This window comes from Tyto alba, unplaced genomic scaffold (genome assembly GCF_018691265.1).
Source record: "Tyto alba isolate M040663 unplaced genomic scaffold, T.alba_DEE_v4.0 Super-Scaffold_6, whole genome shotgun sequence".
Lineage (NCBI taxonomy): Eukaryota > Metazoa > Chordata > Aves > Strigiformes > Tytonidae > Tyto > Tyto alba.
Genome location: NW_024881327.1, coordinates 55,689,598 through 55,710,479, shown reverse-complemented (window position 1 = coordinate 55,710,479; position 20,882 = coordinate 55,689,598). Strand labels below are relative to the sequence as shown.

The window sequence follows — 20,882 nt, the reverse complement described above, 5'->3', positions numbered from 1 at the left end:
GATCCTTTTTAAGCCGCTTTTAAAACATCTGCTAAGCCCCCGCTTGCAGACAGGACGTGCTTCAAGGGCAAGCGTGCTTTTTGTTTTGTTTTGCTGGGGCAGGAGAAACTGCGCTCCTTTCTACAGCCCTTTTGAGCGTTTCTGCCCGGTGGGGAGGGCAGTTTGTTTTAAGGTCTCTCCCCGCCAGCTGGGGCAGCACGCCTTGGGTGACTGTGGTGGCCCAGAGGATGCGCAAAACTCTCCGAGTTGTAACGCGGCCGTGTGCCTGGGCAGTGGCTCTCCCACTCCTCCGACCCCAGCCCTGGCTCTCACCCCCCTTTTTTTTTTTTTTTGGGGGGTGTGACACACATTTCCTACAAGGCTCAACGGCAAACGGCTCACCCAGGATGCTTCAGAGGGGAGCGGCAGACCTGCTATGTGTCGTCTGTAGGGGAAAGGCCTGAATTCCCGCTCCCCCCCGTACTGGGCAGAGGGATTGGACATCTGAAGATGTAAAAGCAATTAATTGCATCCAATCCGTTCCCAGGCTGCGGGCTGAGACAACCCACGCCGTCACGCGGCGCGGGGACAGTTGCCAGATACTGATGTGTCAGGAGAAGAGTATGTGGGGCTCTGCAGCCCTGAGCCAGGTCCCCGAGTTCACAGCCTAAAGGACTATTAATACCCGTCAGCTCAGGCAGCCTGGAGTGGGACCAGATCGGATGGAAAACACAGACTTTGGGCAAGGCCTGACAATATGATGGGGCTGGGAGAGCAGCTGGGAGCCAGACAGTTCTGTCAAGTAGCCAAAAACCTGCCCGAGTAAAGCCTTTCGTGTAAGGAGACGCTGGCTGCATCGGCTCCTTCCTGCCTCCAGGATTTGCATCTCTTCCACAAGATGTAGCCAGCTCCCTGCACTCCACGTGTGCCTGCTCCCCAGCAGCGACTGTCCCGGCTCGAGGCTTCGCTGACCGCCTGATCTGAAAGTGGATTGCAGGTCTGGAAAATCATCTCTTCTCGCTTCCTGGCTACACCCCAAGAGTCTTCTCCCCGCACCCCCATGTGAAGTAAAGGCTGCTTTGTGGTGGGCTTCAGGGCCGGTGCTGGAGAAGGGGCTCAGGCTCCTGCCGCTGCGGCCCCGTCTCTCCTGCGTGCTGAGCTGAGCTCTCCGGTATCTCCTGGAGTTGTCCTGGCAGCAGGTTTTTGTGCTTTGGTCACGTATAGATCTCTGTTGGGGGCTTGCTCTTATCTTGACCCAGAGCAGCACGTCTAAGAGCTAAAAGGGTAAGGACAGTTTGGGATTACTAAGCACCCTTCGGAAGAGCGAGATTCCTTGTCGTGTTCTCACACGGACACCCCTTGTTTGAAATATTCAGAATGCAATTTTACCTGCTTGTCATCCGCGTCATTTTAAAACGATCGAAACCATTTTCAAGAGCGAGGCCCCGTCACGTATCCTTGGGCTACTTGCATTTGCCAGGGGCAGCTTTGTGACTCCAGCTGTGGCTGAGCACCCTACATCACACCCGCAACCAAGTCGGGAGCACAGAAAGTTTGGCAAACACCTAAACCGAGCTGGATTAAGAGGCCCACGCAGCATCCCATGGGGATTTCTTCACAGGAGCAAGGTTAGGACCTGACTCTGGCTGAAGCTCTTATGAAATGATAAGACTTTTACTTCAATCCCTTTGCATCTCCCAAATTTTGCAACAAATGAGGCAAAGTCCTGCAGCAAACAGGTCCTCCAGGTCCCCAACCCCGCTCCCGCAGCTGAGTGTCCTAACACAGAGCAGGAGATCGTGTTGGGACACCAGGACATGTCAGACAGATCAGGTTGCCCAAGCAGCCGAAACGTTTACATTCCTAAAGGTCTTAGTGCTTAATTTGCTTAATTTTACTGTCTTAACGATGCCTTTTAAGACAGCACTGCTGTAATTGCTACTGGATATTTAGCAGATGAGACCGTGGATGTGATTCCAGCCTTGTTTGCACCTAGACCTCAGCACTCAAATTTAATTTCTTATTTCAGCTGTTGTGTTTTACAGCTGTCAGGGCAGCACACTGGGAGCAAGATAGCATTCAAGCTCTGTGTAGGCACAGTGCTCATCCTTTATAAAGCCTTTGACACAAACGATTCTTTGCCAAAAAGTCATTAAAGTCTCCACAGCAGGTGCCGGGCAGATCACCTGTGGGATGCTCCTAAACCCACAGTTAACTCTGCCAGAGTCCTGCGGTCTCACCATAAAAGCTGATCCTATCCTTCAGTTTACAACTGATTTTTCCCTTCCAGAGTACCTTGTCAGTGAAGACCTTTGGGCTGGCCTGAGAATGGCAGAACAGTCACAGATTATATAATTCAGCTGTAAATTTGATTCAGAAGTTTGGGAAATACAGCTTCCAGCTCTCCAAAATGATCCTAGCTTTTCACTTCGCCTTGCTGTGGTGGGAGTAAGGAATGCCTGTGGCCTACAGAAGTCACGGGTTGCAGGACTAGACGGCTCTAAGCAGGTTTCAAAAGCCAAGAACAGATGGAAGTCTTAACTTCTAAAGGCTTTTAGAGTTTCCAAAGACTGTGATGTGCTGGGGAGGAACCGAAACAGGTTTGGAGTCAAAGACCAGCAACCTATTTTTGTGTCAGCCCAGCTTTGTCAGAAAAATCCAGCACCAGTGAATCATTTTTGCTGGATGTATGCAAAGACTCTGCAGGATCTCAAACACGAGAAAGGCAAACGCCCAAACAACTTCAAAGCAGCACAGCCGGACAGATCTGCACGGCAGCCAGTCCACCGGCGCTGCTCAGCCCACTCCCCGTCTGCTAAAAAAAGCAGCTGAGTGGGTGCCTGCTGTCTGCCACATTCGCAGCAAGACGCAGCTCTTTCAGCAGCTCCGAAATATGTTCCAGCGCACAAGCAAACGGTGTGGTTTTGGGCAAAGCTGATCACAGGCCTGCTTTATACCCTGCGTGCTTCGGGGGGCAGTCAGTGCGATGCAGCAGCGGCGTTTCTGGCCGTCTCCGTGGTTAGGTTTGGCATCCACTTTGGTATTTTCAGGAAATAATGTGGCAGCTCTTAAAGGCATCATCTGTCTCCTCAGAGAGAAGCCTGTGACTGCACGGTCAAGAGCAAAGGTGCTGCACGGGCAAGAGCACGGGGGGAGCCTGGAGCAACAGGAGCTCCCTGCGCCGAACTTTCAGCGGGGCCACCCAAGGCGACAGAGCTTTTTAAACTCTCCTTTTCAGGTCAGCACCGGTAGTGAACGGGGGGGGGGGGGGGGGGGGGGGGGGAGGGCTGCCCTGGGGGGACACCGAGTCACTGTGCCCCCAGGGAAGCAGGCTGGGTGGAGGTACCAGGTGTCGAGGCCATCGCTCCAACCCGCAGCAGGGACAGCCCTTGTCAGTCCGCGCCTCAGAAGCCTCGTGCTGGTTGTCGCTGGAAAAAGCCGGGCAGCCACTGGTTCCCAGTCAAGCCCAGGACACCTCGAAGGCGGGGGGGAAGCTCAGCCGAGTGGCCACACGTTCAACGGGGGCTGTTCACGAGGCCGAACGGACCCTGGGGAAACCACGAGGTGGGAGCCACTCGAGGATAATTCCAGCAAGTCATAGCGCTGCTGAGGGAGGCTCAGGGAGGAATCGCAGCCCGGTTTTGGTTGGAAGGGACCGTAAAGATCATATAGTTCCATCCCACCACACCATAGGCGGGGACGCCTCAGGGAGCTCAAAGCTCCATCCAACCTGCCTTGAACCCTCCCAGAAAGCAGGAATAGGACAACAGCGCAGTGCCCTCATGTCTCCAATTTCTAGATGCAGCGACAGGCTGGGGAGGAAGGACAAGCACGGTCACACCGGAGCAGCGCCGGCTCTGGGGCGAAGCACAGCCTATCAGGCGCACCTCTGCACCTGGCAGAGGAATAAGAAGAAAACAAGAAGCAGGATAAAAGACTGAGGAGAGAAACGGGGAGGGAAACGGTGCAAAAAGACGGAAATAATAACGACGCACTAAACGGGCCGCACAAACACCACACGCCAAGCCCACTAACCCCGCCGCTGTGAGGCGGCGGGCCCCGCGGCGGCGCTTATATAAGGGGGAAAAAAAATCCCAGCATGCTTAGCGATAACCCGCCCACACGACACGCATGCGCATTTCTCCCCAAGGGCAGACCGGGCGACTGCGCATGCGCTCTGGGGGCACCGTGCCCATACCGAGGGACTCGACCCTCCGCGGCTTCGCGGGGCTTGGTGCGCCTGCGCGGCGCGCCGCCGCCCGCCCCCCCCCCGTTCTGCGCATGCGCTCCGCGTGCCGCCGGCGGCGGCGCTCCGCCCCTGTCTCACTGCGCGCAGGTGCAGCGCCCGTTGTCTCCCTCCGCGGGGCTGCAGCTCCGCCGTCGCGGGCCCGGCGCGACGAGAACTGCGCTGGGGGTTTGGGGTGGGTGGGTGGGTGGGAAAGCGTCGGCGGATAACGGAGCGGAGGGCGGTTGCGAGCCGGATTTAACGGAGCGAAGGAGGTAGGAGCTCGGCGCCCGCCGTGGCGCAGCGGGGGCTGAGGGGGGACGGGGACGCGCACAAGATGGCGGCGTGTGGGGACGGCCCCCGCCGTCAGCCCTCGCCCCCCTCGGTGCGGGCTGCCCGCGGCGTAACGGGCTTCCCCCCGGCCTTGCCGCGAATTCCCCGCCGCGCAGCCGGCTGCTAACGGCGTGCGGCGGCGCGTTTGGGCTTGGGCTGCCCCTCCTTTATATCTTTATTTCGCTACCGAGGCCGTTCGGCGCGGTACGGAGCAGCCTGCCCGCCGCTGCCACGGGCATGCCCTGCCCCAGCCCCCCGGCGTCTTTTCTGGCTGGGTTTTCTTGCAATGTGAGAAGCGGATGAAAAAGGCGCTTATAAACAGCGATGGCATAACGTCTGTCTGCATTGCAGCCGGAGTCTTGGCATGCCGGCAGCGTGCGTATTGATTTAACGAGTTTGATAGTGCAACGTGCGTTTACCCAATCTCAGCTTTTACGCGTTAAGTTGGGGAAAGGCACCATTTGCTTTCTGGTTCTTACCGTGCCTTCTGTCTCTGTCCCCCTGCGTTTCAGTGAGAGCTCAGACCTTTAATCCGTAAATTTAGCAGGTTACGTTGGAACAAATCTATCTGGCGGTTTGGGAGTAGTGGTTTTGGCTTTAAAACTGACTGATGAATGAAGTAATGTTCTCCCTGGTTAGCCGGTGAGATCGGTTTTCATCGCTGTATCTTCAAAAGCTGAGAGCATACGTGTGTCTTCTGGCACCTCATACTTGTATGTCGGGGTTAAAAAGGTAGCTTTCCCATTTCTCGACTTTGGAGATGGTAGTAATGGATCTGGATTAGTCAAAATAACTGAAACAGAAAAAAAAAAAAATTATTTTCCCCCAAGGCAAAGTGTTTGTCCTGTAGCATAATCTGGTTCATAGTGCTTACCCAGAAACCTTGCATTTTTGGATATTTGACTTTTTTTTTGCCACTTAGACACATACTGCTTTAGTATTTTTGCTCAGCTACAATTATCTTAATGCTGTAATATAACATACGTGGTTAATTTTTTTTTTTTTTTCTGTAGGATGATTTTGAGAAGTACTTAACTGATTAAAATGTACTGTGCTTTTTGAAAAAACCCCACAATCATCCGTCCTGGTTTATAGCCCAGAATTGATGTTGAAATGTGTGTTCAGTTTTGGGTTATGCTCTTCTCTCTGGTATGCAATCATTCACTAGACATTTAAAATACTAAATTATAACTGTACTGTGAGGTCTTCAAGAGAGTGGATATAAAACTGAGGTAATTATTTTCCCTATTGAGAAGGCACTCTTCAAGGACGAGAAGTATCTTTAATTGCATTTTTTTCCTGATTTAAAAAAAAAAAATCATCTGCCAGAACTAACAGAGCAATCACGCTGGCTTGAAGGGTGGAGGACATGCGGGACTAGACTGATCTCTGCTTCTCCAGCTTCTATGACAACTGGTTTAACTGAGGGATGTTTATCCAGGGGTGGGGTTTCAAGTGGTTACAAAACTTGCTGCTCCCTCCTATACTGCTGGTTTCCTTTTCTTCCCCTCTTCTGTTTCCCAAGTGTCTTGCAGTTTGGTTTTGGGGCCGAGCTCAGTGGAAGCTCAGCTGTGCTCGTGTGTTAGCCCTTACTAAACAAGGGGCTCTTTTGTGTATGAAACAGGAAGAACATTGAGGCCTTTTTTTTCAGTGTTTCATATTTGAAGGTAAATAAAATGTTTTCTTATTTCTTTACCATCAAGTTAAATATTCTGAATGGAGTTTGGGGGGTTTTTAGTAAGTTTTAGGCAGAAGTATTAGCGTTTACTCTTTGTCTATGATGCTCTTGGGCACATCCACACGTCAGGCATGCAGAGCTCCGTCTGCCTCAGAGCTGTTGCATGTATATAAATGTACTTATGAAACAGCACGCAGGGTTTGTATTGCTGTAAAATTTGACCTGGAAGGTGAAAATTGAAAAAGGCCGGTAGATATCTGCTGCTAATATTCCATGAAGGTGCTAAAAAGCATTTTTTTGTCTTGTTTTAAGAATTACTTGCTGAAAGACTTGTGCTGGTGTGTTGTTTGTTTTTTTTTTTTTTTTTTTTTTTTTTTTTTTTGGTGCCTGTGCATAAACTCAATGTGTTGAACCCCGTGGATGCTGGAATGGAGTCTTTCTGCAGTATTTCAGTGAATTGTGTTACTGAGTGGTACTGGCCCTGACGGGGATGGAGTTAACTGTCTTCCCAGCAGCCTGAGCTGTGTTTTGGATTTGTGGCTAAACCAGTGTTGGTCACCACCGGTGTTTTGGCGGTTGCTGAACAGTGCTTGCACAGTCCCAAGGCTTTTTCCCTTGCACCCCTGAGAGCAGGCTGGGGTGGGCGAGAGACTGGAAGGGTACACAGTTGTGACCCGCGTTGGCTAAAGGGATATTCTGTACCATGTAAGGTCCTGCTTGACAGTAAAAACTAGGGTAGAGAAAGAAGAAAAAGGTGCTTTTGGCTTCCAGGGTGGCCATTGCTTGGCTGGGCACTGGTCTGCCTGTGGGAGGCGGTGAGTAATAATTGCCTTTGCTTTACTTTTTTTTTTTTTTTTTTTTTTCCCCTTCACCTGTTTGATTGGCTTTATCTTAACCCATGAGTTTTCTCACGGTTGTGCTTCCCTTTCTCCCCCCGTCCTGCGGGGCTGGGGAGTGGGGGTGAGCGAGCGGCTCTGTGGGTGTGTGGGGGTCACCCAGCACAGCCCTTTTTGGAGCTCAGCGAGGGGGATCGAGATGCGGCCACAGATGTGATCGGAGTGTGCTAGACTGAATTTATTGCTGTTTAGCCCCCACTTAGTAGGGCTTTGAAATGGCAGCTTCCAGCCTTTGCTGTGTTGCTTTGTTTTGCCTGGGAAACCTATGATAAAAGCGTTGCTTTGAGCCTGGTATTTGGCCTCTGCGTTGCTGTAATCCCTGTACGCTGGGAACCGTCCCCTGGAGACAAACAGCAATTACACCTTCCTCCTCTTCTCCTCGGGGACAGATCCTGCTAACCCTGTTGCAGTGGCCCCTCGGCTTCTGCAACATCTTGGCATAACCGAAACGTTCATGGTGGTGTGTACTATGAACCTGGTTTTGATTTTGACTGTAATGGTAATAATGGTGCCTTCTTGCCGTGAGTGCCCAGTGCACGCTGCCACCTCATCAGACTCTGAATCCACTGATCCAAATTCAGAATGTGGTGGATCCTCCAGTAACCACCCAGCTGGGGATGGCAGACAGCAACGTGCCCAGTGGCAATGGTGTGGGGGGGAGTTTGGGCATAAGCTTAAAGCGGTTTTCACCTCTGGCCTGGGAGTTTTTGCCTGAGCGGGCATGCAATCCTGCTGAAATGGCAGCTCACCTGAAGGAGGTCTTGGCCAAAAAGAGACAATGGCTTCTAGTGCTGAGCTGGGACCTGGCCTGTGCTCACCAGTCCTATGTTCAGCACCCTCAAAGGGCGCTGGAGAGTCCCTGGATCTAAGGATAATACAAATGGACACTGTGGCTAAACCAGACTCAATTCAGGCATCTCCCCTCGAGGATGAGGTATCACCTCAGTAGGCTGTGGTGGGAAGTGGACCACCTTCTCTGTTACCTGAGGGAGGTGGTGGAGGTGAGCAACAACCAGGCCTCCAGAGATCCGGATGACGTCCAGAGGTCACTGAGCACACTGGTGTCCTCCAGCGGCGCCTGGGTGACGGTGGGCTGGCTGGACCCGAAGGCTGTGGAGAAATCATCCTGTCGGTTCCGGTGGCTGGAAGTGAATCTCCTCCTCGCTCCTACGGGCTGCTGTCTGATCTGTTCAGGGTGCTGCACAGAGTCAGCCTTTCCCAGCTGAGGGGAAAGGGACCCGCGGGCACACACACCACATGCCGCCCACTGGTTCCTTCTGTGCGGCTGTGGGGAGCATGTGAGGAAGTGGGGTGGTGCGGCATCTCGGACCTAGGTCCCACCTGTTTGAACTGTGCTAAAAAAGCCAAAAAGGGTCCATCCAGGAGGATTACTGCTCCAGGTGCTGTCAAGCAATTTCCCAGATGCCATAGAAAATCTGAGGATGTCTCTCCTGGTTTTGATGAAGGGACGTCTGGTCTGCTGTGGCAGGAGTCATATAATGACCAGGAGCAGTGTGTTGGGTTGGTGTGTGGCGGGGTTTTTGGTAGTGGGGGAGAGGGCTACAGCAGTGGCCCCCTGTGAGAAGCTTCTCGAAAGCTCCCCCAGCTCCAAGTCAGACCCAGGGCCGAGCCAATTAGCAACAGTGGCTGCACCTCTAATAATGGATTTCAGAAGGGAAACCTGGAAGGAGGAGTTGGAGTTATGAGGGAGACACCTCTGTGGACGCTGAGTGGAAGAAAGGAGGAGGAAGGAGAGCAGCATAGACCCCCCCTGCAGCCCGTGGTGAGAGGGCAGGCTGTGCCCTGCGGCCCGTGGAGGTCACCGGTGGAGCAGGTGCCCACCCGCAGCCCGTGGAGGACCCCACACTGGAGCAGGGGAGGAGTGTGAGGAGTCCTCCCCCTGAGGAGGAAGGAGCAGCAGAAACAAGGGGTGATGAGCTGACTGCAACCCCCATGCCCTGCACCGCTGCGGGGGAGGAGGGAGAGAAATCAGGAGCAAAGAGGGGAGATGTTTTTAAGGTGTGGTTATACTTCTTGCTGTCCTACACTGATTATTGATGTTCTTTTTCTTCCACACCTCCTTTCCCTCACCACCCCCCCCCCAAAAAAAAAGGACTGTCATGGTTTAAACCCAGCCAGCATCCATAGAGGGGTAAAGGGAGACTCATAGGTTGAGATAAAAACAGTTTTATAATTGAAATAAAATAAAGCAGTAACAACAATAAAAAGTAGAAATGGGTGATGCACAATGTGATTGCTCACTACCAGTCACCTGATACCTGCCTCTTCCCAGCCAGCGATCCTGGAGAAACCAAGATCCCAAAACCATAATCCTGGAAGTGAGATAGAACATCCCTGGCCATCCCTCGTTTCTATATTGGGATGTTACATGCTGTGGAATATTTATTTCACTGCCCAGTTTGGGGCCGGTGCTCTGGCCGTGCTCCCTCCCAGCTTCTCATACACCTGCACAGGGGCAGGACACGGGGATGTGGAGAGTCCTTGATCTCTCAACAACAACTGAAAACATCAGTGTGTTATCAGCATTCTTCTCATGCCAAATCCCATACTGAACCCAAAGCACAGCATTATTCCTGCTGCTAAGAAGAAAAACTAACTCTGTTCCAGCCCAAACCAGGACAAGTGGGGGACCCTGCCTGTGGCCAGGCAGAGGAAGGGGACAATGGGCTCGACTGAACCGTGTGGATTTGATGGACCCATGGGAGCACGAGGCTGTGGTAGACCCCGGTGTGCAGTGTGCCCCACTGCCATCAGGGTGTGGGAAGTGTTTGAGAAAGGAAAAGAATAATCCAGATCTTTCCGAAGGCTGGTTTTGCCATAAACCAAAGCAAGATCAAGGGACCTGCAAAAGAGATCCGGTTCTTGGGACTGGAGTGGAAAGATGGACATTGTCACATGCCGGTGGATATGGTCAATAATAGAACAGTCGCGTCCCCACCAGCTAATAAAAAAGGAAGAGCAGCTTTCCTGGGTGTTACGGGTTTCTGGAGAATGTGTGCTTGGGTTGCAGTTGGCTTGTGAGCTCAAAAGAAGAGCTATTTCAAGGGGTACCTTGCAGCGAGCCTTCACGAGTTCCAGCGGGAGATAGTCGGTGCGGTGGCCCTTGGGCTGCGAGGAGGAGCGAGCACAGAAACCCCTGGGGAGACCCCAGGCCACCTCCGGGCTTTGGGAATGTCTCAGTGGATTGTGTTGTGTTGCTGTGGGATGGAGCGCGGTGCTGTGTTCGGATGCGTGGCTAAACCCGTGGAGGTGAGCACCGATGGTTTGGCTCCTGCTGGGCAGTGCTTGCACAGCATCAAGGCTTTCTTCCCTGTCCCGTCCCGTCCCCCCCCCCCCCCCCCAAATCATGTAGGCAGGGAGGGGACACAGCTGGGACAGCCACCCGAACCAGCCAAAGAGCTGTTCCATACGGCGTAGCGTCACGCTTGGCAATAAAAACTGGAGTAGAGGAAGAAGAAAAAGGTGTTTTTTTGCTTTCAAGGTTGTGTCTTTTGAGCCTGGCTGAGCATCTGCCTGCCTGTGGGAGGAGGTTAGTGATTGCCTTTGCTTTGCTCCTGGTTGTTTCCCTCCTTCTGGGGCAGGGTCTAAAGATCTGCTAGACTGTCTTTATTTTAAGCCATGGGTTTTCTTGCTTTTGCTCTTTATATTCTCCCCCTGTCCTGCAAGGGTGGGGAGGTGGTGGGGAGCAAGTGAGCAGCTGTGTGAGTGCTCAGCCACTGGCTGAGATCAGCCCACCACGTAAGTATATATCCTATTTTGTTTACACTTAGGAAACTTTAGCTTCTGTTAATTTTTTCTAGGTACTTTCATATTTGAGATAGCTATGTAATGGTTTCTGTCAGTGTCTTACTAATGCCCAACAACGCTAATTTTATGTTTAGCTCATGCAGTTGCTCATTTTGTGCATCAGCTTTATGTAATCAGTTCATATACGCGCAACTATAGAGCTCAGTTCTGATTTTCACTAGAGTTGGCAGTGGGCAGTACCTTGGGGGGGCAGTCGCTTTGAATTGGGATGCTCTGAGTGACCTGCCCAGTGATGGCTGTGTAGTTTTGAAGGTCAGAAATGGTGCAGTTATTCTCTGTCGCTGAATTAATTCAGCCTGAGCAGCAAGAACAAGTATTACTGACTGCAAGGAGGGTGAGCATTCTGTGGTTGCTTTTGTAGCCAGACAGTGATAAACATCTTAGTTAACAGCCATTTAACACTCATCTGCTCCAGCTCTAGGCCTTTTTTTTCCCCAGTATTGTCAAAAAGCAAAATACAGAGGCAGGAGTGAATTACAAGTTAGCACTTCAGATTTCTGCAGTCCTGTTTGTGAATTTGTTCTGTTAGTTGATTTTGCTTTGGGGGGGTGTGTGTGCTTATTGGGTGTGCAGTAGGATGCATGTAATAAAACTGTATTTGTTTCAAGTGAGAGTGGTCTGTTGAGTAAGTTTTTGTAGGTTTGAAGGAAAGCAATGAACAAATAATCTGGTTTGATTTTAAGGCTGTCATAATGCGTGTTTGGTATTTCTAGGAAAGAAGTTTGACTCGTATGAAACTTGAATTTCTCATATTTGGTGTCTGAAATGTACGTTGCTTCTTTTGCTGTAGTAGGACCAGCAGTGATGGAGGAGTCTGGTTTAGATGCAGTTTGTTCAGTGCTTAATGTCCTACTGAGCTGGACTTTGGGGGAGATCAAGGTGTTTTGGTAATGGCTTGCTTTAGTTTATTTTCCTTCTGTTGCTATCTTGTTACTAACCTGTGCTGGGGTGGAGTTAACTCTCCTTGCTAAACCAGTGTTGGTCACACACAGGTGCTTTGGCTGCTGCTGGCCAGTGCTTGCAGGCTTTCTCTTCTTCCTGCCCTGGGCCAGAGGCTGGGAAGGGGCACAGCTGGAACAACCGACCTGAACTGGCCAAAGGGATGTTCCCTGCCACGTAATGTCACGCTCAGTGGTATAAGTGGGGTGGAGGAAGAAAAAGGAGGGTTTTGGCTTCCAAGGTGTCGGTTGCTTGGAGCCCAGCTGGGCACTGCTCTGCCTGTGGGAGGTGGTGAGTGATAAGCTTTGCTTGGCTCCCCCATTTCATTTTCCATACTGTCTCTATCTCATCCCATGAGCTTCATCACTTTTCCTCTCCCTGTCCCACCAGGACAGAAGTGAGTGGTTGGGTGGGTGCTTGGCTGCTGGCTGGGGTCAGCCCTCTGCACGTTTAAAGTCACCTTGCTGTCCCTGCAAATGATGTGATCCTTCTGGGGTTCCTAGGTTGGCTGTTGCTCTGTCTTTGTGGCCCAAGGTTGGGGGTGAATATTTGCTATTGGTCTCAGCAGTACGCATAGGTTCCCAAAGTGTCATTGTATTGAAATGATATTTTTGACTGTTCTGTAATTAGCACGTAGCCAGAAAATTCAATACCATTATAGAGACAAATCAGCAGAAAATTAGCCTTTTGATGACCGTGGAAGCCTTTATCTTACATAAAGCCTCCTCTTGTGACTAGAGAAAGCAGCTTCCACATTCTTATAAGGTTTCACTGCCAGACCTGTAGCTTAAGCCCTGTTTTTTTGTTTTTTTTTGTTTTTTTTTTTTTATCTGATTGATTTTTGTATTGCACTGCTGACGTAAAGGTGATTCTGTGGTTGATAAACAGCTGACCACTGAAATAATACGGCTTCAAGGTACCACTTTTTTTCACCTTAAGCTGCACTCGGCGGTGCATTTCCCTTTTTCTACTTGCAGGACTTCTCATATTTGCTTCGGATCTGCTGGTACCTACTGCTTTTGACTCCTTCTGTACCTCTGAAAGGAGTTTTCTACATAGTTTTATTAGCTTGCCTTCAGGAGATTTAGTGAATTGTCAGCTTTGTTAACACTCTCGGGGAGGTCATTTTGGTTAGGTTGCTTTAGCTTTGTACAAAGAGACGCTGCAATCAGGCTAAGGAAAGTTTAAAAAAGCAAAACATTTATTTATTGCTAAACATCAACTAAGGCTGGTAGGATTTAGCAGACTGCTAGTCTAAACATTATGCTCGTTGCTCTCAGTGTTTGGTGTTTGCTGACCAGATGGGCACTGGGAGGAGAAGGCCTTGCTGCTCCCTGAAATGGCTCCTCAGTGTTGTTAGGTTTCTGTCATCCACTGATGTCATCCATCTATCAACACCGCCTCCCTGTTTTGTGTGGTGTTTTTTGTTTTTTTTTTTTTTTTTTTTTTTTTTTAATAATGTTTTTTTTTCACCATTCTCAGTTGGTGTTTTTCCTATGGAATCCTTGAGCTGCAAATGACACTTGTTTGTCTCTGCCTGTAATCTGCCCCCACCCCCTGCCTTTTTTTTTTTTTTTTTTTAACTCTCTACAGACTTTATCAAGGACTCTTTCCTACAGCTGGAGGAGTTTTTTCAGCAGCCTGGCCAAGGTTATGCATCTGGGCTGCACCAGAGGTGGACCTTGGGTCGTTGAAACACAGGCAGCTGGACTTCTGGAGGGGGAGGAAGGTTACCGGGAGAGAGGGTAAAAGCTTACTTCTACCCGTATCCTCAAACCAGGGAAGGTGGAAGATCATCTTGTACTTGCCACGTGGGCAAACGTTGTCCTAAAGGCCCTCCAGTGCATAAGCAGGTAGACAGAACTTTTCATTTTTCTGTCCGTGTTGGGAAGCTTTGCAAAATGGACTGACGAAGTTGAAGGTGTAGCAAGAAAAGGGTATAATTGGTTTTTTCTGTGCTCCTCTGAAATGTTACGTTTCAAGAGCCACCTTTTCCAGAAGCCAGGAGAGGACGGTGATCTTTGGGGAGTTCCACCTATTTTTCATTCATTGATGAAGCATCAACAAGGTGCTTGGTCACTGCTGTAACATTAGTCGGGATGTCACTGCACCAGAAAAAGCAGTCTAGGGGACCAGAGGCACACCCCAAACAAAGCTGCTTTTGAAGAGGACGGTGAGAATCTAGCCTCAAATGTCCAGACCCTTGTTTCCTTAGTCTTGGCATCACTTTATCTTTCAACTGTCGTTTCCAGCGTTTCTGTTGAAAAGGTCAGTCATGAGACTGTGCTGCTGAAGGCTTCGTTGCAGGCTTGCTGCTGTTCACCACTTCGCTGGCTGTCGGAAGAGAATTTGAGCATACGACTCCGACCAGGAAGTATGCAGTTTAAACGTTTGGCCTCTGTTGCCTTCCACTTCAGATGTAGATAGGGCTGTGGGAAACTAGTGTCTTAGATGTGCTCAAATATATTTGCGTTATTGTGGATCTGAGTAAAGTCCTCGGTGTTTGGCTGCAGATAGGTTTCAGAGTCGTTAAGGGCTATACAGCACAAATACGGATGTCTTAAACCTTGGCTTTAAGGTTACTTGTCCTTAGCTTTTGAATCCTTTTGTGCACGAGCATTTTGATCACAGAAATCACAAAATTCTCTTTGGTATTCCTTCAATTATTAATATTGATGGAGAACCTAGCAGTTTTAGTTTGAGAGAGAAATTCTTAATATCTGTTCTCTTATTTTCCTGCCCCAGGAAAGTCGTTACAAATGCTGGTGCCACATCTCTTCTGTGTACCTGAAGAGACTGGCTTTGGTGTGAGTCTGCCAACACCACAGTGGCTGAGAAAGTGGCTCTCGTGGTCCTGCTTGTTAAGGAGCATCCACTTTTGAGGCGATTTGATTTTTAACATTTTTGGAGGGTAAGTTAGCAGGCCCAATATTACCATGTTCTGAACAGATTGCAGCATTTTGTTGGATTGGTTCAGAGAAAAGGTTCCGACTATTTTATTTAATTAACAACTCCGGTAAAATGATATTGCAACATTTAGACTGTCAGCTGAAGAAAGTTTCAGGTCTTAGGAGAAAGTATGTTAACTTACAGCAGGATCTGTAGCATCAGGTATTGGCTACTGTTGAATACAGGATATTGGACACCTCTGTTCTGCTTCAGTAAGGCTATTTTTATGGTTTTAGTATCAAGAATGGAAGGTGTGTTTTCCTCAGTTTGGAGTACTGCTGCTAAAATTGTCGTGGTTTAGGTCCAGCTGGCAGCTCGGCCCCACACAGCCGCTCGCTCAATCCCCCCCTGATGGGATGGGGGAGAGAATCAGAAAAGTAAGAAAACTTGTGGGTTGAGGTAAAGACAGTTTAATAGGGAAAGCAAAAGCCGCGCACAAGCAAAGCAAAACAAGGGATTCCTTTCCCCCTTCCCACGGGCCGGTGGGTGCTCAGCCATCCCCAGGACAGCCGGGCCCTATCATGCATGATGCTGACTTGGGAAGACAAACGCCATCACCCGAACGGCCCCCCCCTTTCCTAACTTCTTCCCCCAGCTCCGTGTGCTGAGCGTGACCCCATATGGTCTGGGATGTCCCGGGGGTCAGTTGGGGTCGGCTGTCCTGGCCCCGTCCCCTCCCGGCTCCTTCTGCCCCCCCAGCCCGCTCGCTGGCAGGGCAGTATGAGAAGCTGAAAAGTCTTTGCCCCTGTGTAGGCACTGCTCAGCACCAACTAAAACATCCGTGCATTATCAACATTATTCTCATCTTAAATCCAAACGCAGCACTGTACCAGCTACTAGGAAGAAAATTAACTCTATCGCAGCCAAACCCAGGACACTCCGGAACAGATCCCCTGGGAGATTCCTCACCCACTGAATTAAGGTTCAGTTTGCAAACTAGCATGTGTATTTTTAAAATGTGCTCTACTCATATATTCATACTTGCTCTTGTTATGGGTTGCTTTGATATTGTCCTCTTCCCAACTACTTTCCAAATTCACGTGTTGAGAGGGTTTTTTTGCCCTCCAGTGCTGAGAGTTCCAGAGAACAGCAAAACTGAAAGACAAGAGATTACTTTGGGGATGTTTGCTTCATAGTCTGTTATGAAACTGCCTTGAACAAACTTGGCCTAACATGCAGTTGCCATTTAAATATGATTAAATTTGTTGAGGGAGGGAGGGATATTGGGTAAGGAGTCCTGGTTGAGAGGCCAGAGTTCTGGGATTGTTGTCTGGTGGGAATCTTTTCTTTATTATGGCTTCCTATGTTTTTGTAATGGAGAAGAGATCTAATTAAAGTTTCTGTAGCTACTGTTTCTACTTGGCTGGACTTCAGTTTGTACTTAGTTAAAATTAAATGATTACTAATAGAACTTTAAAGGAATGCTTAACATAGAGATAGTAACAAGTTACAGAAATTCAGCTGTAAAATCTGAGTCTCCTGCAGTTTGTACATGGTTGACCTCTCAAGCTATAGAGGCATATAACTTTTATTTTTTGAGTCGTGGTTCTCAAAACATGAGAGGCACCTCCTTTTACTTGAAAAACTTGTGTTTGGGGTCAGCTTAAATGAAATTTGGAAATAAAACCTGTGATGGGGTTAGTGTTGGTGAGATGAGAACCTCAACGCTGCAGAAATACAGCATGCAAGTTCAGAAACAACTAGGAATGTCTGCAAGCCCTGTTACAGCTATGCTTAGTGAAAATCTGCTAGTAAAACTTACTCAAGCCTAACGTATTTGCTGCCAGAAGAATGAAAACAGCATGCTATCCGGTTTTGGGAGACGGCAAACTGACAAGGGGTGGAGTGAGGACCCCTTGGGATCCTGCTGAGTGCGCTGCCTCTGCAGTTTTGGAGTGCAGGCAGATGCCCAACACTTGCTTTGCGTGTGCTACAAGAGCGGGGTGGTATTTCATTTTTTGTTAGTGTGAGCATCACTTTGTCTTATTCTGCTTGTATTTGTACATTCGTTTACTGCCTTAGAGGATTGAGTTCTTGGTGGTTTCAGCTCAAATAAAAGATGGCAGTTTCCATTGCCATTGTGCCTTTTTTATTCTTGTATGTAGATGATTTCAGTTTCTGTACAATTTTACACCTTTCTGTTTAAAGCTGTTTCGATATAAGATCTTGCCTTAAACATCTGGGAACAGGAGATTTTCTAGCCACAGAATTCAAATGTTGTCACACCCTTTGAATACTTTCAGGGTGTAGTAGTTTACCCCTGAGAGGGGTCGTGGGAGTGTCCCTCCTGAAAACTGTTCCGCTGTCTTCAGATCAATTCCACAGCGACTTGACATCCAAGTTGTAACTGGTTTGCATTCTCTACATAATGGTTTCACTTACAATTCACACCTCATAAACATTTGGAGAGGGTTTTAATACTTTGGCTTATTGCTCATAAAATAGTTGTAATTGTAAATAAATCCAAACTGTGTTGTCATTAAGAACTGAAATACCAAGTTTTAGAAAATGCTGTTGAAAGAGTGTCATCACTAGGTATGTAATCTGTGACATTAGAGCTCATTTACTTAACTATCTGTTACCTCTTCACTACATATTAAGATTTTATGCAGTAAAAGAAAATGGTTTTGTTCAGCACAAGTTTGAATTCAAAAGTACCATTTAACCTGTCATTAAAATACTGTTTGTGACTTCAGTTGTTTTGCTCACTGGTTATAGAATCCACTGCGTAAAGTAGGTGAAAAGATAAAATAATCTAATACTTGTCTTTTAACTTTCAGCTTTGTGTTATTCTTGGAAAGTTTCGCACCACTTGTGAATTCCTTGAACCTTGGCATTGCAAGCCCACTTCTGTTGGGCCCTCCTCCTTTACAGCTTGCACAAATTAAGACACAGTTGGCTCTTCAGCAATTGACCTCAGTTGCTCCCAACAGTTCTGCACCTCCTAATGCTTGGTTCAATCAGGCAGTTCTGAAAAGCGCGATGTTTAGCCCTAGAGGAACTTTACCTCAGAGGCCGAGAGGACCTAATCCGTCTGGCACCAAACCTCCAGGATCCTTTAGGGGAGGAGGTGCAGCGGGTCTGCAGAGAAAGCCTGCACCTGGAACGCCCCAAGGGATGTCACAGAGATTTTCGGGACAGGAAACTTTTCAGTGGACGGGTTCCCAGAGGATAAACGTTCGGGTAACTCTGCACAGGCCTGATCCAAGGAAGGTGAAAGAGAAGACAAACCTACACCAGGAGCAGAAGGCAGAGCCTCGCACAAGTCACTGGGATAGCAGCCCCTGCTCAGCTGGGACAGCTGGGCAAAAGCCACCTGCCTCGGCCCCCATCTCAGAGCAGAATTCAAATGCCCAGAACCGCTACACACCAGAAAGCGCTTCCAGTATTTTAGCGAGTTTTGGGCTGTCCAATGAAGATTTGGAGGAACTCAGTCGCTATCCAGATGATCAGTTAACGCCTGAAAACATGCCGCTGATCTTGAGAGAAATACGGATTCGTAAGATGGGTCATTCTTTATCTGGCTTACATACCCAGAGCCGAGGAGAAGAAACGGTTGGTGGTACGAGTGGTGCAGCAGTCAAGAGTAAAGTGATTGATTACGGGCATGCGAGCAAATACGGTTACACTGAAGATCCCCTCGAAGTGCGTGCTTATAATCCTGACGTGCTGACGGAAGAGCCTCTCGAAGCACGTGTCTATAATCCTGAAGCATCGAGCAGCGAGAACAGGGAAGACTTCCAGCGGGAGCAGAACATGTCCATGGGTGTCCCACCGTCTAGCGTGGCGTGTAATCCAGTGTTTCCCGTTGAAGATTTAATAAAACCGTCGGGGTTCCAGAATGATTCCTCAAATACTCGATCGTTTTTTCCGGCCGAGACCTCCTCGGGAAAGGTGTCTGGATTGTGCACAGCACCCGCTGGGCTCCCCGTGGTGAAATCTGTATCCCAGCCTGCCATACCTCCCGTCATGCCACCGATGATGCCACCGATGATGCCACCCCTGGCACTGCCCATGATGCCGCCTGTCATGCCGCCTCTCGTCCAGCAGTCGATGACCCAGCACGTCATGCCACCGATGACCCATCCACCCTTTTCGGCTGAACTTCTTGCAGCTATAAGCCGGCACGAAAGAACTCAGCGTGAGGTGGGGACGAGCCAGTCCAATGCCCAGAGCGGCTCAGGAGCAGGACAGAAGCCCTTCCAGACTCAGGCTGAGGGGCCAATTAAATCTCCTTTTGGTGTTGTGAAAGCATCGTGGCTGCCAGTGTTTCCACAGTCTGATACCCAGAAGATAAAAAGATTGCCCACTCCGTCAATGATGAATGACTACTATGCTACATCTCCGAGAATATTTCCACATATGTGTTCTCTGTGTAACATTGAATGCACTCATATGAAGGTGAGTGTCTTTCAAAGATTATTGCCTAAACTTGTACTCGGCATCTTACCTGCTGCACTGTTTTATGAACTAATTTTTTACTGTGCATTAAATGAATTGTGATGCTGTTCGCCAGTTTGAGTGCTTACATGCAAATTTCAAAACGCTAGAAACGGTGCTAGGAAATTGTTGTAACTGCTGCACAGCGTGTTTTGTTCCAAACTGCATTTCAAAATTGCCATGTGCATTGATTTTTATTTTTTTTTTTTTAATATTAAAAATTATTTGTGTCTTCTGCAGTGGGTTTGAAATGACAAAACAAACCCTTTTATCAGTGGAGTAAAATACTAACGTCATCTGGGTGACTAAAATGTGTGCAAAAATTGTGTGCTGAATCTCAGTAGGGTAGATGAGATGTTCATGTATTCAGCCCTCCTCCTGCAAAGTCTGCATTAAAACAAAGCATCCTATTTATCTGCAAAAATTATCTTCCAAATGTGGTCTGGGTGACATTGACTGTTCCAGAGCCTGAAGATTAGCTCTGAGGGACACAAAATGCTTTCATTCATCTGACTGAGCTTTCAGCTATGAAGCAAATAACAGTTTTAGCTCTTGAAGGAAGAAAAGGAAGGAACTGGTGAATACTGGGAGAGGGAAAAGCGTTCTGAAAGCTGTGGATTTTTCCTGAAAGACCTAGGCTCGATACATCAAAAATACAGGAGAATGTAATTTAAAAAAATTGAATAATGCGTTATTAGTTTCATGTGTTTTCAATTTTAAATAGTCTTCAACAAATGTGTGGAAAGCCTGTGGGGGAGTGTGTGTTTTTTTTTTTTTTTTTTTCTTTTTTTTTTGCAATTTGGCAAAACCATGCAAGAATGCTAGGCCCTATTTATGTTGTGTATTAAAAAAGCTGACTGAATAGTTAAGATGGTGACAGCTGCATTAGGGGGTTCAGAGGAAAAATAAATTTTCAAGTACTTTTACACTGGAAGCACTGAAGGCCAGGAAGAAGTGCAGCTGTTTGGGCAGACTTGAAAACTTAAAGGGAAGTCTGATTTAAAATAAAGCCGTGTAAAATTGAACAGGGCGACAAATTTGGGTCGGTGTTAATAAATGGATTACGCTTTGGAAAAGTGTAATCTGCTTAAATGTGAATTATTCAGTATTTTACTTACCGGTGCTTTCTGAAATGAAGCAAATGTTATTACTAAAAATACTTCTTAACAAATTAGCCGTTAAGTTTTCTGGGGAGATTAAGGGTTATAACTTACTGTCCCAATGGCACTACCACTTAGGATGTGTTCTCCAGACGTCCCGATCTGGCTGCAGCTACACAACCTTTCCTCCCTGCCATGGCTGTCTCTAGCTCTAGCATATATTACCTTTATTCTGTATAGTATTTTTTCCTTTATGTGCACCTGCAGTTGCAGCTCAGCCTGTTTTGAGGCCTCATTGGGCAAGCCATGTTTTGACAAGTGTTGCAAAATAACCAGAAGAGTTAGGGTTTTTTTTTCTCGCTGCAAAAAAATAAAAGTTTGTTCAAGAAATGTTAGTCTTGTGTATTTGTGAATTCTAAAGAGTGAAGAATTCCTCTTACTTTCAGTTTTTTTTACAGTTTGGTTTTACAAATAAAGTTGTCGTCTTTGTCTCAGTTGTGTGGCGAAAGATGTCC

General features: G+C 48.3%; 1 protein-coding gene across 2 annotated transcripts in view; it reads left to right on the top strand.

The window, feature by feature from the left end:
* The window catches only part of LOC122152398 (zinc finger protein 638-like), a 65,044-nt gene that overhangs the window by 3,721 nt on the left and 40,441 nt on the right, over positions 1-20,882 (top strand). For both annotated transcript variants that reach the window (XM_042807736.1, XM_042807735.1), the window contains exon 2: positions 17,608-19,228. In XM_042807736.1, the coding sequence (XP_042663670.1) occupies positions 17,608-19,228 (1,621 nt within the window). The remainder of the gene's footprint in view (positions 1-17,607; positions 19,229-20,882) is intronic.